Source organism: Phaethon lepturus, unplaced genomic scaffold, assembly GCF_000687285.1.
Source record: "Phaethon lepturus isolate BGI_N335 unplaced genomic scaffold, ASM68728v1 scaffold41431, whole genome shotgun sequence".
NCBI classification, from domain to species: domain Eukaryota; kingdom Metazoa; phylum Chordata; class Aves; order Phaethontiformes; family Phaethontidae; genus Phaethon; species Phaethon lepturus.
Window position 1 is genome coordinate 18,133 of NW_010516294.1, and position 17,492 is coordinate 35,624.

The 17,492-nt window shown below is 37.7% G+C and overlaps 1 protein-coding gene across 1 annotated transcript in view; it reads left to right on the plus strand.

The window, feature by feature from the left end:
• Positions 1-15,075, plus strand: part of MTMR12 (myotubularin related protein 12) — a gene marked incomplete at its 5' end in the record, with an annotated part of 25,023 nt that extends 9,948 nt beyond the window's left edge. Inside the window, 8 exons of the mRNA XM_010296012.1 lie at positions 1,769-1,876; positions 4,384-4,508; positions 8,337-8,415; positions 10,081-10,151; positions 11,196-11,368; positions 12,118-12,285; positions 13,216-13,377; positions 14,400-15,075. Coding sequence (XP_010294314.1) covers positions 1,769-1,876; positions 4,384-4,508; positions 8,337-8,415; positions 10,081-10,151; positions 11,196-11,368; positions 12,118-12,285; positions 13,216-13,377; positions 14,400-14,975 — 1,462 coding nt within the window. The remainder of the gene's footprint in view (positions 1-1,768; positions 1,877-4,383; positions 4,509-8,336; positions 8,416-10,080; positions 10,152-11,195; positions 11,369-12,117; positions 12,286-13,215; positions 13,378-14,399) is intronic.
• Between the last annotated feature and the right edge of the window lie 2,417 nt (positions 15,076-17,492).

Here is a 17,492-nt window from a genome sequence, read left to right on the forward strand (position 1 = left end):
GAGTATATTTATATGGCTGAGGGTAAGAAATCTTATGGAGAAGACATAATTTCAATGAGCATTTCAGATGTTACTGCATATTTTTAGAACTTGTTTTTAACAGCTCACACTTACACCTAGTCATCAATAGGAAGAGAAATAGATGCTGGAAGGAGAGGTGCTCAAAGTGTTCACTATTCCCCTTAAACAGTGTAAAGCAAAATGGGGGTTCACAGCCCTCATTTACTTATATCAGTTGTCTAATGTCCTATAGTCTTCATATACTACTAGTCTGTCTATACACCAGCCTGTTTTTCATTAGACTGAGTACTGACTGGCATCTAGCTGGGGCAGGATATAGGGTTTGAAATGCTATTTGGATATCGAAGTGAAGACCATGAATGTGCAGATAGAGTTGAATACCTTCAGTTGCCTAGCTTGACTACTGGTGAGTAGTATGCCCATGATGATGCAGCATTTTTTCAAAGCCAAGCAGCCTAGCTGAAAAACTAGTCCTACCAGTCTCAGCAGAAAATGAAGTTAAAGATACTGTTTTGTGTCCTGTAGCAAGCTGGGTTTGGCTTCCTACCTCATACCAGAGTTCAAGAACCAGTAAGACAGCGTAGATAGAAACAAGGCGCAAAGTAACCTCACTTACGAGGTCTTGCCTTAGTTGCTGCATGTCCATCAAGTTTGCCAAGAAAAACCATATTCACTTCATGCTCTGAGATTTAGTCCATGGAGAAGACAGTGCTGTACTGTCCTGCCCAGTTTGTCCTTTCAGGTAGTGAAGATCAAAATAATTTGGTTCTCTTTCTCAGATTGTCAACCAGACAAATTACAGTGGCTGTTACACAGAAACATAAATTATTTTTTAATTGCATCTTGCATTGTTCAGAGGCCTTGTAGAACTCTTCCAATTATTTCCAAATCCTTTTTGGAGAGCTACTGTCAAAACAGCTTGACCATATTAAATCAGTTTGAGATGGCAGTCTTTATGACTGTGAGGTTTCTGCATCCTTCTGAGGTGCACCTCTTGGCTACTGTAAATTGGTAGCAGAAGTCTTAATTTCCTGATTTGACTTGAGTAATATTTCTGATAAAAATGATTCTGACTCCCAGCTTCCAAGTGAGTTTAAAGATCAACTTGAGAGGTTCAAGCAGTAGGTGTGAGTCAATAAATTATGTGTAAAGGGAAGTAAGAAGCTTTGAGGACTGACTTGATATAAAGAATACTTGTAACTATATGATCTGATTTAGTTGTGGAGTTCTTGTTTAATATCTTATTTCATATGCCTAGATGACTCTTTATGTGTAGCTCACATGGAGAGGCATGACAGTATCTATTGTGAGTTATCTCAAGGTTGAATTATAAGAAAAACACTGCTATTATCTGTATGGAGAAACTGATGGTTAACATATAAAAGTTACTTAAAAGAGCCATCTTGCTGTGGCATATCTTCCAACATAATTTGGCCATAGACATTTTGATCAATTTTTTCACCTGTGACCACTGTTGAGAAAGTAATATTGTTATATAATCTGGCATTTTATATTCCCTGTGCCTGTATGAAGCTTAACTTAAAACTTGCAAGTGATAACAGTGTCCTGAGGCATGTAGTTTTGGTGAGATTGTAGAAGTTTGCTTTTACTGATGGGTTTGCTGAATACACCAAAAATTCAGTAAAGCGCAGCATGGAGAAATTTCTGGTAATCACTCAGTCACTTAAGCAAATACTTTGTGTGGGACAGTTTACCAATTTTATCACCTGGTAAATGTCTTTCTGCAGGTTTGGTGTTGGTCTTGCCATAATGGTGCTGCTCTTCTCAAAATGTCTGCATTTCCCAAAGAACAGGATGACAGCACTTCACAAATGCAAAAAGCCTTCTTGGATGGGTCAGTAATAGCTATTCTGTCCACAACACTTTGCTTGGTATGGACCTTGCTTCTCTTTTTTCCATATATGCTATATCTTTAGGCTTGCACACATCAGGAAACAAGTTCTAGATCTAAAAGTAGTTTTCTGTAGTGGAATGGGTTTAAGCCCTTGGCCTAACAGCATCGGTCAGTTGTGTGGGACTGTAATATCACTGAAAGCTTATTTGTGGAAATACATATCTAGATCAGATAAATCTCTGTACAGTGTGGCTTGTTATTAGGTATAGCAGCACCAAAGCCTGTAGGTCTTAAGTACCGTTAAAGATTCGTTAGCTGATGGGCTCAATTGTGTTTGGAAGTAAGTGAAGTCTAGACTCCATCTCTAAATGTGAATTTGCAAGCTGAGTTTTAAACCTCTGAAGTTTATTGTCTTCTCAGAACAAGATTTGTGTTCTTAAATGACTATCTAAAGTGATCAAAAATGCCTGAGACAATCTAGCAGTTCACTACTGCTCCTTTCAGATGTGATGGCAGGCAGTGCTTTGCATCAGCAGAGTTAGGGAACTGAATTAGCTCAGAGTCTGAAAAATGGCAAAGTTAACATAAGGGGAAGATCACAACTGCCTGGCTGAGAGTTATGGCAATGGCTTGTTGCTCTTGTTTTTTTTCTGGCTTTTTTTAATCTGCTGGGTGTCCTGGAGAGAACTTCTTAGTGGCCAGCTGTTAGATCAGGCTAATATATACCATTTGTACTGCTTCACCACTAGCTCCTTCTCTCCATCTCATAGATGGAGAACCTGTTAATCACACAGAACTAACAGAAAATAGCTTGATAAGGCTCTTAAAACCTCTTTTGTTTTTAAAATTAATTATACTTGCATGGGAAAGGCTTTTGACCCTTCCTGCAGATCCTCTAATATTTTTCCCCTGAAATGGGGAAGTTTACATGACTTACAGCTCTTTGTAATGCTGTTTCATAGTGTGACAGTAAGTAGAACTAGCAGTAAGCTGTAATAATGCATCAACTGATATTGTCTCACCTATTGTCTGTGGCCATCTGAACTTGGGGCAGTATCGGTGGTTTTCTTTGCTATGAAGTACTGGTGGTTAAACACTAATACTTAAAAATATCTACAAATTGTTCATAAGGGTGTGTTAACATGCCATTGTAATAGTTGTCTGAACTCAAGCACACAGCAGATATTTACAATTCACAGCTTCTTCTACTCAAAGTTGTTTAGAGCCAGATCTTCTAGCACAAATTGTTTACTTCAATTTGGAAGAAGTATTGTAATTGACCAATGATTGCTTTATCTCAAATCTTTCAGCTGATGCATCTTTCAGTAGGTCTAGTAACCGGCATTTCTGATGTGAACTCCTGTAGTTGTCACTTAAAGCAGGCTTCTGTGCTACAACATAAAGGAAGCAAGTAATCTTGTCCTCTCTGGGCAAATGCCTGCAAGGCTTCACTTCTGAAGTATAAGCTAGAGCAGCTTTCCCCAATCTTGACCACAGAGGTATTTACTAAGCTGATATTCATGTGGGCTCTGGAGCCTGAATGAGAGGTGATACTTTGGGTCCAAACCTGTCATGGTTTAGCCCCAGCCAGCAACTAAGCCCCACGGAGCCGCTCGCTCACTCTCCCACGGTGGGATGGGGGAGAGAATCAGAAAAGTAAAAGTGAGGAAATTTATGGTTTGAGATAAAGACAGTTTAATAAGTAAAGCAAAAGCCGCGCACGCAAGCAGAGCAAAACAAGGACTCCATTCACCACTCCCCATGGGCAGGCAGGTGTTCAGCCGTCCCCAGGGAAGCAAGGCTCCATCATGTGTAATGGTTTCTTGGGAAGACAGATGCCATAACTCCGAATGTCTTGTCTCTCCACACCTTCCTTCTTCGTCCCAACTTAACTCTACCCTGGCTGAAACCAGGACAAAACCAAAGCTTCATCTGGCCTGGTATTTTTTCCTTTCCTCCTAGGGAAAAAATTGGCAGATACATAGAAAAGTACAAGGCAGGTATACTATCTGGTTTGAGTCCAAACTGTTTCATCTTTTATTTATGTGTTTCATGAGCAGGCATGGCAGCTAAGTATCAGAATGTAATTTGGTTGGTAAAAGTCAGGAAGAATGGTGTCTGGAAGGTTTGGGTATTTCTATGCATCTCCTCTTTCTTGATTCACCTGTAAATAGCCTGCTAGTAGAGTAATTTTGGTGTGTCTAGTGAAGACAATACTAAAGAAGCAGTAGGAAAAATGAAGCAATGCTTGTAATTTTCATAACTGCACAAATACCAATTTATGAGTGTAACAGTTGAGAGAAGCAAAACTAGTCATAAGCTTGTAAGCCAGCTTCCAGCCAGTATTTAAAAATGCATGGAGGCCATTAGCTTTCCAGGGCGTGTATCTTTTCATCTTACAGCTGTTTCCCAAACCATGCCTATTAACTTTGTCTTCAGTGATAAAAGCTGGTGCATTATTTGACTTGTGAAGCAGAAGGCTTTAATTTCTTGATGATTTGATTTAGAATCTATAAGACAATTAGCAAACCTCCGTATGAACTCCTGAAGACAGACGACTTGTCAAGCAGCCTTCCATCTCTGCAAGATATCCAGACTGCATACACAAGATTTAAACAGCTGTTTTTGATAGGTAAGTCAAACTTTAGTCTTTTTTCTCTGAAGTGACTGAGCTGCAAAGCATGACAGTGCTGTTTTACATCTCATGAATACAGTCCTTTTCTTGACTGGTGTCTTGCTTTTGGCAGTGGTTAGAAGCAGACTTTTAAACATGTAACTGAAGACTGTGCTTATGACTATGTTAATGGAGATTTGTAGTTCTTAGACTTGCTACCTCTTGTTAAGCAGTCTCATTATCTGAAAATTACTTTTAAAGAGTGACTGTAGAGTTCAAATGTTAGTTGGATTGAAAGTTATGGGAGAGATTTTAGAATCTTCTGTGGTCCATTGAAATTGAATGTTAAATGCTAACCTTTTAAGCCTTTGTGCTATGTCAAGAGTTGAAACTAAATGCTAATTAATTTTTGCCTTAGCTTTTGTTACAAACTAGTCACACCTCAGAACATTAAGTGTGAGCTTGCTTAAAATTCTGCCGCTCTGGCTGTAGGGCTAAATGTGACTACTATAGATAGTAAGTCCACTTGAAAGGAGTAAAAATGGGAGCCTAGTATAATCTAGGCTTTCAGACTCTTTACTGGGGCTCCTTAACTATTTTGCTGTCATGAAACAGTACTTTGACCTCACCTCCTGGCATGAAAAACTGTTCAGTGTGCCATTGGACCATTTTGGACAGTGGGTCTTCTACAAGATAAGGAGGGTAAATGTTGCAATAACCTCTGTCTGGTGGCTTGCTGAACACTGGGGCCATTCACATATGGCTATTGATGTTGGACATAATGGATCTGATAACCACTGAGGAGCTGTGTATTTGCAGTGTAGCCTACAGACAGTGTCCAAGTCCTCTTGGTTTTATACATGGAATTTAGCTGGTAAATTGTTATTGATTACAAATTAGTATGAGTGGTTTCTGATAAATATGCAGTAAAGATTTCAGTGATATTCTGAAGAAAAGCTTAAGGTGTGAGGTATTTGGCAGAGTTTCATGTTGAAGATTTTGTTTAGAATACACTGTCAAATCCACAGTGGATCTTTCATACTACTTAGCTAAAAATAATTACCTATATTTTCAGGTAGTTTCTGGTAATTTACCCTCCTATAGGAAAAAGGACAAAGCTTGAATTTAAGTCATACAACATCCCTCAGGAAATATTGCATATTTCAGTAGTGTCATTGTAGCATTGTCTTACATTTCTTGAAAATCATAGAATAGTTTGGGTTGGAAGGGAACATTAAGGGTCATCTAGTCCAACCCCCCTGCAATGAGCAGGAACAGCTTCACCTAGGTCAGGTTGCTCAGAGCCCTATCCATGACCTGAATATTTCCAGGGATGGGGCATCTACCACCTCTCTGGGTAACCTGGGCTGGTGTTTAACCAGCCTCATTGTCAAAAATTGCTTCCTTAGATGCAGTCTAAATCTACCCTCTTTTAGTTTAAAACCATTACCCCTTGTCCTGTCGCTACAGGCCCTGCTAAAAAGTCTGTCCCCATCTTTCTTCTAAGCTCCCTTTCAGTACTGGCAGGCTGCAATAAGGTCTCCCCAGAGCCTTCTCTTCTCCAGGCTGAACAACCCCAACTCTCTCAGCCTTTCTTCATCTTACAGGAATTTACTGTCTTAGTACTGTTTTTCAAAGTCTTACACATTAACCATTATTTTTGTTCTGTATGTGCCTAGTTAATTTGATTTGGGTAAATTCCTGAAATTTGGGTAAATTTCCTGAACACATGCCAAAACTGAAGTTTCAGTTATAAAAATCCTAATTAAGCAAAACAGAAACCACAGTAGTAGGTAGCTGCTTGAAAGAAGATTTTGATGGGGAAAGCTTATATCCTCTTAAACTGTTTGTCTTATTGGAAATGTTGCAAAGGTAGATGCTGGCTTTACTAGACTGCTCACAAGTCTTATTCTATGGCACTTCCCCATGTACCATAAATGAGACTTTGAACACTTCAGTTCTCAAGTCCCAGTGGAGTATTTCTCATTGTCCTAGAATATAGGGAGGAAGAGAAAGCTTGCTCACTATTGTGATGTTACTAAGCAAAATACCTTGATTAAGGGGTGAAACAAGCTGCAAGTGTTTTGTTGTGCCTTTAAAAAGAAGTTCCTGTTTTGACTTGGAGATGACTTTGGGGGAGAACTGCCAGACCAAGCAATTGTTTGCAGAGGCCTGCATACAGGTGGTCAAGTCTAACTGTGGTTGAGTGTGACTGAACAAAACAAACAGCCATGCTTAATATGGCTACTCAGCTTTTTGGAGAAAAAGTCTTCTACACTATCCATAATGTAAAAGAACTAAAGAAGACTTCAGTATGGAATATAAATGTTATCGCTATTGATGAAAGCCCATTACTGTACAGGAAAAAGACAGAAGTCCCTTTTTCTTGGCATCATCTTTTTTGTGGTTTTGAAGGACTAGAAATTGGTACTATAATTTTGCCTTGATTCAGAATGGGCAGGTTTTTCAAATAGCAATGTCAGGCTAAATGAAACATGAGATTTGAGTGCAAGGGAATATTCTAAAACTCAGATGGAAAGAGGGTGAACTGAGGAGTAAAAGGTACCTTACTTGAAGTACTGTAATGACATACTTAAAAGGGCGTCATACTTAACGTTTGGAATTGAATTTGAAGATGTTAATCAGAAAAGACTGGAGAAAGCTACCTCTAATGTGAACAGAACTGACTAGGGAGCTTTGAGGATGCATGCTAATGCTTATTTTGTGGCGAACTAGTTTCTATGGCTAGGGTGAAATGCATTAAGGAAAGATAGATTTTTAAATTGTTTTTAATGTGTAATGAACAGAATGAGAGGCACAAGCAGGCATGGAGGCATAACAGCTACAGGAACAAAGTAGATAAATGCCTGTGTATTTGAGGATCATACATGCAAGCTGCAGGAAACAAGACAGAAGTGAGTATGAATTGGAAGTAAACATGGGAAGCATATTGGAGAGACTTTGGGAGGTGAAAAGCAGTTATACAGAAACATGCAGAATTGAAGCTTTTTGGGGGAGAGTAGGGAAGGAAGGAAGTGTGATGTATCTCAGTTGTTTCTCAATAGTAGAACTGTCATAGAACTTGGGCCTCAAGGTTTGTGCCTTATGCAGGAAAGGTAATCTATTCTGGTTTTAATTGAATTGAACGCTCTCACCTTGAGAGCTTTCCAGTTTCTGAATGTTAGCTTTGGTAGAAATAAAAGCAATAGAGGTTTAGGTTGTATTTAACGAGCTACAAAAATCCTAATGAAATTCACTGAGTTTAAAGACTTTGTGGTATTGCACTTGGCCTCCTGGTTTATCTTAGCTATTCCCTTTTTCATGTATTTTAATGCCTAAACAGTGAAAACTGTTCACAACCTTTTTCAGGTAGTTTTACATCCCATAAATTTGTGTAATCCCCTTCTAAAACCCATTTGTGTTTCTGGCTCTAATGGTAATGACTTTCAAAATCCAGCCTCTTTATGTTAAGTTTTATGTAGATCATGCTTTAGAGTCAAGGCAACTGGAAGTTGGAAGAACCATCTCTGAATTAAACTTCTTTTCTTTTCTTTTCCCATTTTGTCAACAAGTTTATTTACTTGGTTTGGTTACTATGAACCTACAGCATTTATTTCTAAAAGCCTATGGTGCTGTAAAACTTCACCGGTGATTGTAGGATTACTTTATTTCCTCATTTAGTATAGGGTGTTGACTTTGACAGTGATTAGAATTTACTGACTCCTTAGTATCAGTTCTTTTATAACAGTTCATAGCTGAAGAGTAGTACAAAGGATGGCTGTTAATTAGCTCTACATATATGCGAACAAAACAATTTTTTGTTTTGTTTTGGTTTTTTTTTTGCAGATAACAGTACAGACTTCTGGGCAACTGATGTGAAATGGTTTTCACTACTGGAGAGCACAAACTGGCTAGAGATAATCAGGTTTGCTATATCTGTAACTTTCTGGGTTTCAAACTGTTTTGTTAAGTCCATTTGTAGTGGGTTTTCTAGCTAGTTTTTTTGAAATATGACTACATTCTTTATCTCCAGTAGGAAAGAAAATTAAGACAGATTTATGGTCTCCTTATTTTTATAATTTGAGACTGTATTTTTACAGGCTTGTGTTAAGTCTCCCACATTAAAGGATGTGAGAAGCAGCAGATCATTCCAATTACAACTCTTCCAGCAAACCTATTAAAACTTAAAGATCCAGTAAATTCCCTCCTTCACTTAGTCACCTCCTTTCCAAACTGAAGAATCCTATTTGTTTCTTGCATGAAACCTATTCCATGTCTCTGACTAGCCTTGCCATTCTTCTCTGTACTCTCTACTTCTGTAATATCCTTTAGGACGGGATGAACTGCAGTATTCAAGATGTTAGCCCACCAAAGATTTATAAAATGACAGTTGTTCTCAGTTTTGTCCCCTTCCTCTCCTGATTGTTCCTCAAGTTCTTTTTTCTTCTCTCAGCAGTCCACAGTGAGTAAGTGTTGGAATGGTGTTGGCTACCTTAAGGCTTGTTATAGTGCAATGCTGAGGGATTTTGTTTTCAGTGTTATTTTGTACTAGCTCTATTGTCTGCCAGTTTATTCTGTGATCAGCTTGTTACCATGAAGTGTTTCTGCAGTCTTCTGCAGTGAGCTTCAGTTCTTTCTATTCTTAATAACAATCAATAAATATTGATAGTTACCAATTCCTTAATCCAGAATTTAAATGTATGCTTAATGAGAGGATCTAGTGAAGATCGTATGTTGAGAAATGCATTGATATAACCAAGATTACAAGCAGTTTAAAGTAAGTGCCAGCCCAAGCTGCTATCCTTACATTGTTTTGAGACTGGTCATTTCCATTCTTGGATCCAGTTGCTTCCTAGATCAGCCTGTTCTTGGCTCTTGCAGTTAGGAATGTCTTCTCAGCTATTCCAGATGCTAGAACAAAGAATCTGAGAACTCCACACTTACAAAATAAACTGTCAGCTTCTATTAGTGATGTAAGCAGTTGCAAGAATCCTAATTCGTGTGTAAACTTTTGCTGAAAATAATCAACTCTTCATAGAGTTGGGTCTAGAAGCCAACAGCATTGCATCTGGTTTTATGTGATCTTTTAATTCCACTCAGTTTTCCTTGTGTAATGATAATCGTGAATAAGTTTTGTCTGCATGTTAACAAGATCTCATTGCTGATCCTTCCCTCTGCCTCTTATAACCAGATTCTGGGAGAAATGTAGTGTGTAGTAGATCAGAACATAAGTGTGGGGATGACTTTTTCCAGGATAAAGATCTGGCTCTCAGCAATTGTAATACTTTAGTTAGTATGTGTGTGAGTGATGGCTGCTATTGATCCAGAATAAAGTATTGTATTGCAGATATACAAAGATGATAACTGGAAATGCATGACCAGTGGCCAAATAAAGATGGCCTCTTGAAAGCTTACTCTTGAGGCTAAACACTTCTTTTACACAAGTTGAGCATGGTTTTTGTTGTGTTAAAGGACTAGTCAAGTTTCAGTAGTATGATATTCTAACCCCTTTTAGGGGAAACTAATATAAGAAACTTAATTATAAAAATGTTATGAAAATGTTCACTTATTTTTTCCTGTACCACAACAGGCGAGTCTTGAAGAAAGCAATAGAAGTTGCTGAGTGTCTGGAAAGACAGCACACAAATGTTCTCCTTATAGGTAAGAATTTAATGAGATTATTTAATGTTTTTAAAAATTTCTTTTTAATTTATTTAGATGTAGCTTAAGCTGTAAGTTTACAATTACTGTAGAGGCAGATAGAATTCATAGAGTACTCAAAGTACCAGAAACTTAAATCTCTCAAGCCTGGAAGTGCTTCCTGTAGTTAAAAAAAAAACATGGTAAGCATAGTTCCAGGCCAAGAGAAAGATGTTGTGAATGAGAAAGCTGCTGATAAATTGGCATGAGTTGTGCTACCTCTTGTTTATATGTTCCTGTTTCCTAACTTATTTTGTTAAAGATCTCCCAGACTTTTTGCTCTGCTTTAAGGGGAAGGGGGAATGGGAGTGGTGGGGCATCTACACAAAGAACGTGGAGCATGAAAACTGTTGAAAAGGTTGTTTTTATGTTCTAGATACACACTGAATACTATAGAGTCTCTTTAATAAAGGTACATGAAAGAGTATGCTTGTTGTACACACCTTGAGCACTTTGTTTTCCTAAGTTGAATAAAGTAGTGACATGTAAACCCAAACTCAATGTTAACCATTAAGCTATTTTTGGATTAATAATTTAGTTGTTTTTTTCCACACACTTCATTTGTGAAACCTAGCATGGGGAAGAGATGTTTCTAGAAGGCACCTGAAGGGTGAATAATGCCTGTTGCAGCAGGAGGGAATTTCACACTTTGTAACAAAGATGCATGCAGTATAGGAAGGGTAAGGGCAGATATCTGACCTGGTAGCATAGGACAGGAGGGACAGTGTGTGCATTGTGGGAGACTGAAGGATGTAGGCATCAAAGTTACAATATTAAAAGCTTGGGTTGTGTAGGTTTTATTGTCAAAGTATTACCCTAGTACAAGTGTAAAAGAAACCTCACCTTTTTACAAAGGGAAGTACTGGAAACATGGATTAACTTCTGTCTGATGGTGTAACACTTGCAAGAAATTGTGTGCTTCTCTGATCTTGAAATACTTTGCTTTCTTACCCAGAGTTTTAGGAATGGCTTAGTAGACAATGTGGTTTCTGTTCTCTTCTGTAGAAGAGAGTGCTACTGATCTGTGCTGTGTAATCTCTAGTCTGGTTCAAGTGATGATGGATTCTTACAGCAGAACAAAGTCAGGGTTTCAGAGCCTTATTCAGAAGGAGTGGGTAATTGGAGGACATTGTTTTTTGGATCGTTGTAACCACTTACATAAAAGCGACAAAGAGGAGGTATGATTTTTTTATTACTTTCCTTACTTGCTATTTAAAAGTTTCCTCAGCATAAGGGATTTAGATGTCAGTCCAGAAGTTCTAATTACTCTGTGGATCTTTAGTTTTATATTTTGTTCTATGGGTTGATGTTTTGTACAGTGTCGCTATGTTTGCTGTTCAGAGTTCAGCAATGTCTTTATAACTAAAAGGAGTGAATATAGAATTTCCCATTCAATCTTGGATTCTTTTGAAAGACATGTATCTCATGTCCTCTTAAACTCTGATAAATGGTAGTAGTGTCCATAGAAATAACTCAAGTGAATTGTATGTTCTTGTCACATCTAGAGTTTAATCTTATACTGTCTTGATAAATGTTGCAGTCTCACATCATCTCCATTTTTGTTTATAATTTGGGAATAGATCAGATTCCTGTACAGAATGGAAGTCATAAGTGTAAACAAAATCATTCTGATCAAGAACTGTTATAAACTAGTTTTGCTTTGCTAGCTTTAACAGGCTGCATAGCAGCAACTTTCATAGCAAGTTAATATGTGCAAAGTCAGGTTAGAAACCGTTCATCTCTTCTGTCAACAGTTGGCTCAGATGATGCTTCAGAGTTCAGCCAAAGTTATATGCAACCATTCTGTAGTTAACCTGATTGCTTTCTTTAAGATTTGTATTTGGAGACACTAAATAATATAAAATAAATTGCCTGCATAGTGGAACGTATATTTTTCTGAAACTGATGCACTATTTTCTTTACTTAGGCTCCTGTTTTTCTGCTCCTGTTAAATTGTGTTTGGCAGTTGGTACAACAGTATCCTCCAGCATTTGAGTTCACAGAAACTTACTTAACTGTCTTGTCAGACAGCCTCTATGTGCCTATTTTTAGCACTTTCTTCTTCAACTCACAACATCAAAAAGACACTAACGTGGTAAGGGTTTGTTGTTTTGCGGATGCAATGCTTTGGAGAACAGGTTTGACCAAAAAATGAGGAACACTCAAAAAAAAAGATTCCCTAGCAGCACATTTTTCCATACTGACTTGAAGGGTGGTGCCTTAAAACGTGAATAAGTGCAACTTTGGGTGTAAGGAGTCAAGTTCCAGACTTCGGAGTTCATGATGACAAAAGGAAAATAACTCAGGAATATATTACTTCTAGTGCGTGGCTATGGGTTCATGTTTATTGCTTTCCAATGAAAATGGAGCTTCTTAACCTAAGAGGAATATCCTGCTGACCTTCAGAATAAGTTATCTACAAAACTCTTGTACAGTATATTCTGTTCTATTCCAAAATCAGTATTTCCTGAATGTCAATTTATGTTTGGTTAGTGCTTTTCTCTAGCCTAAGAAGCTGGAAGCAATGGAAGTATCCTCTGCAAGGCTGCACAGAGACTAAAAAAAGTGAATATCATTGTCTTGCATATAAATAATGCATTAATTATAAAACTTAAACTGGTAGAGCTGCATAACTGCAGTTAACTTTTGAAGGTTGGAGAGGTTTATTCCACAGTCCTAATATGCCCCCTGCATTTGAAGAATTCCAAGTGTCTATCTCCTACCGAATTTTAAAAACTTTTTTCCCTCAGATCATTTAATCTTATTTTCAACTGTGAAAAGACACTTTCTTGGTGCTAACTGCTCTGTTGAAATGACATAGTCTCTGAAGTTAGAGAATAATATATAGATAGCCTTTTGTTGCTATACTCGCATCTAATAATGTTCAGCTATTAAATACATAGAAGTTACGAGTGTTGTTGCAACTCTGTGGCCTCTTCTATAAAAAGCCAGTTTCTTCATTTCACCTTGACTTGGTCAGAATTCCTTTCTAGCAGTATTAATTGTGACCTGTTTGCTTTGGCAGAGTGGTGAAAGCCTCAAGACAGAAAGCGGTCCTTTCAGATTTCTTACTGTGTGGGACTGGTCTGTGCAGTTTGACCCCAAGGCCCAGGCTTTCCTGAACAACCCTCTTTATGCAGAGAAGCCAAAACCAGAAAAAAGTCAACGGAAGACTGCACGATTCAAAGTAAGATATGTGTTGCTTAACTATTTTTTTAAATTATAAAAATATTTGCACAACTCATGCTTCAAATGTACTTACAGGGGAAGTATTGGTGCAAAGTTTTTTTTACTTGACAAAATACATGTACACCTCAGGCTCACCTGGATCTTAAGAATACAGTTTGCACCCACCTCAGTTATAAATCACTGTTTTACGGTTCCTGTGCATAGCTGTGAACTTCTAGGTTTTTTCTTCATACCTTTGTGCAAGTGTAGTGATAACTTGTGGGACTTAACATCCAGCTGAGTTACACTGATATGTTTGAAGTGAATTTATTTTGTTGTTCCATGGAGTATGTCACTGAAATACGTAACAAGTTTATAATTGCCTATATAATTTTGTCTGAGTGTAATTGGAGCGTGTGCGTGCCCTTGGAGGGGGACCAACAACAAAAACTGTCTAGGGTATGGAGGATTATGGCTGGACCACCTCATTACTGGGAAGTAGCACAAATTCAATAAGAAAAGTTTGTTTTGAGTAGCCTCTTTCAATTGTAATATCCCTGTTAGTTAAATTCTGTTCTGTAGAATCTGCATTCTCAAGTGAGACAGTGTCAGTATGATCTACAGCATTAGTCAGAGAACTCCTATGTGGTGGGATGCAATGCAGAACCACTAGATAAAAAATTCTCAATCAAGTGCTCTTCGATTTGTGTGGCTAGCTGAAACTAAACATGGAAGCCTAATACTTGAATGTATGCAAAGAATTCTCCTTTTTCAGAAGAAAATGCTGTATTTAGTGCTACTTCATTGGTATAGTTACAGTGCAGGGAAGGTATCTGGGAATACTAAGTATGCTGTGTGAAGTATTTGGTTTAGTAGCCATTTAAGAGTAACAGCTGTAGACTATAGGAAAGCAGTGTCTGTGTTTAAGTGACTTTGCCTGTATTTTCTCAATACGAGTTCTGTTTTTCTTCCTCTTAAGATGTTTTCTAAAGTCCCATCAATATTTATCTCTGTGTATTTTTCTTTTCTTTCCTCTTAAAGCATCAAAGGCAACTTTCTTTGCCATTGACACAAACAAAATCTTCCACGAAGAGAGGATTTTTCAGGGAGGAAACGGATCATTTAATTAAAAACCTTCTGGGTAAAAGAATTGGCAAGTTCATAAATTCTTCAGATGAACCTCCTAATAGCTTCAGGGAATTTTATGATAGCTGGCATAGGAAACCTGTTGACTATCATGGTCTTCTGTTACCTTGCATCGATGGCCCTGAAATCAAAGTCTGGGCACAACGGTATTTACGATGGATACCTGAAGCCCAGCTTCATGGTGGAGGCACAATAGCTACAGCTGCCAAGATTTTGGACTTGATGGAGGAAGTGCAAAGCTTGCAGGTAAAAATGGATGAAGAACATAGTCAAGTTATTTCTGGAGGTGTACATTCTGTTCCAATGCAGAGAAATTCTGCTCGTTTGTCATCCTTGTTTCCATTTGCTTTACTTCAGAGACAGTCTATCAAACCAGCTTTACCCACCAGCACCTGGAAAGACTTGGAAGATGAAGATGACTTGGTCAAGAGGGATGATGAATTTGTTGATCTAAGTGGTGATATGTCCTAAAGTGTGTATAAACTCAAGTATGAATTGTATGTGGCTAAGCTCCTGAGTTTTACATGTTGTGCTGTATCTTCATATAAGGAACTCACTCAAGCATCTGCAGTTCGTGGGGTTTTAAAAAAAAAAAACAACAACAAACTTTGTTGGAAAGAACTAGTTACCATGATTAATAATCTTATTTTGAACTTCCATTTCACTCTTAATAGTATTTATTACAGAAACACATTTTTAGGATAGGTATAATAAAAGCAGAAGTCTAGGCTAGAGTAGCTATATGGCCACTTTGTTAAAAAAAAAAACAAACACACCCGTTATTTTCTGATGTGAAGGTGGAATACTAAATATATATAGCAACAATCATTTTTAATATAACACCTCTTCCACTTACACTAAAGAAATACTAGGATTGGAAGTACTATGACTAGAAATTGCATTCCCCCCCCCCCAAAAAAAAAAAACAAGCAGGAGAAGGGGCAACTAAATGTGCATTCACAAATAAGCTTTTTACAGCTGAGGAATAAACTTGTGCTCAGCTGGGGTTTTCTGTCTACTGTGACATCAGCTGAAGTCATGTGCTTGTCAACCTCGTTTTTTCTGATAGTGTTCATCTTTGGCTTGCAGCACTTCACCTTGTGTGGTATTATAATAGTAGCTTGACTGTGTGTGCACTTAGCTTAAGGATCAGATGTAAGAGCTTAACTACACATTTCAAGTCTGTGTGGCTGCTCTATTATATGCCCTTGCTGCCTTGGAATATGATGTCCCAAATGTTTGCTGTTAATTGTAAGAAATGGCCTGACTGTGAGGCTCTAATTTGCCATGACTGTTTTTTCTCCTTTTAATAGAGTGAGACTTTCATTTTGACTTTCCCCATTATGCCAGTTGCCTTTGAGGCTTTCTGTAGCTTGCACTGAGACCCTCCACATAGCAGGGAACACTTTTTCTGTAATCCTGCAGTGATGCTGGATTTGCAGTCTGTTGCCACTTGTCATGAGTTGGTGGCACAGCTTATGAATGTGGTGTTCATACTGTATGAACACTTGCATCCTGTTGCTGGATGTTATAACAGTACCTCAGTGAAAAAAGCCATAAAGAAATGCCTGTTGACTTTGATCTGCTGTGTGTATGTTTATATAGAAAGTATTTTTACTGCAAATAATTGTCCTTTGTAAAGCCGAATATTATTTGACTGTCAAATCTATTTTGAACCCTTAAATTCTAGAATACCCCAAGAATGGATGCAAGTCATAGAATCAGTTCCACTGAGAGGGTAGACATTGAATATTTTCTCTATTCTCATACCAGTTTAGAGATTCATGCTGGAAAACTTAGCTGGTGGAGAAACCATTGCTTAAATTGGATCATCTCAGTGCAATCGGGGATATTAAACTGTGTTACTGGTCAATGACTTCGCACTGAATTGTATTAATATGTATAGCAACAACATCAGCAGACCTCTAAAAAGAATTTTTGATTTGTTAACTATATTGATGGGGAAAAGGGGAGAGCTTAATGCAACTATGCCAAACTGAAGCTTCCCAACTCTTGATTGCCTTAAGTCTTAGTAGTGCGATGACAATACTTGAGTTTGTAGCGTTTTTTTAATACATTAGTACTTACGCTTTCTTCAGTGATACATATGATCTTTCAGCTAGAACTTGCTAGAATGGGCTGTTCAGCACATGTCCTTCAGACTTTATTATGGTAGTTTGTGATTCATGTATGCAATAATACTTCGCATGTTGAATGAACAATGCGTTTTTATGGCAAAGAAATAGCGATCATTCTAAGGTCATTTGCGTTCAAGAGTTTTTTTTAAACACTGCCATTAGAAAAAATATTAAATGGGTTTTTCTATACTTTTGATCGAACTGTTGTAATGTTTCAGTCATGGAGATTACATATTTATATTAAAGAACAGATGTTGGACATCTTATTTGTACATAAGTTATCAGAAGTTTATATAGAAGAGAAACATATATGTGGAATTGAACATGGGAACACTTCTAATGTAAATACCATTGTTACTGATTTTCTGCACTGTGGAATTGGAAATGCACTTAATATTTTTACTCCAGGCTTCTGTTTATACCTCCCAAGTTTTTACACTGAATGCAACCTAGAAGCTTTACAGTTTTGTTTTTTTTCATACTGTCATTTCTCTCTAGCGGGCTGTTTGGAGAGTATTAATAAAATATACTTTGGTGTATTTGTCCTGAAATTATAATGTATGTTTAAGGTCATATTTAGCAAATGATGCTTTAAATCATAGCAAACTTGACAATCTGCAGTCACAAGGCTTTTCTCGTCATATGTTGGGTTTTTACAGACTCTTAGAGGGAGGAAGCTGTGCAGCTTTGACCTGGTTATACTTGGAGAGGTGCTGTCAGCTCAGGAAATAGGAAAATTCAGTGCAGTAGGATGACTACAAAAAGTTACTAAGGTGGTCTAGAAAGTGTCTGCTGAATGTCAGTATTAGGGGGTTTATTAAACACTTGTGTATTTCAGTCATAGGGAAAG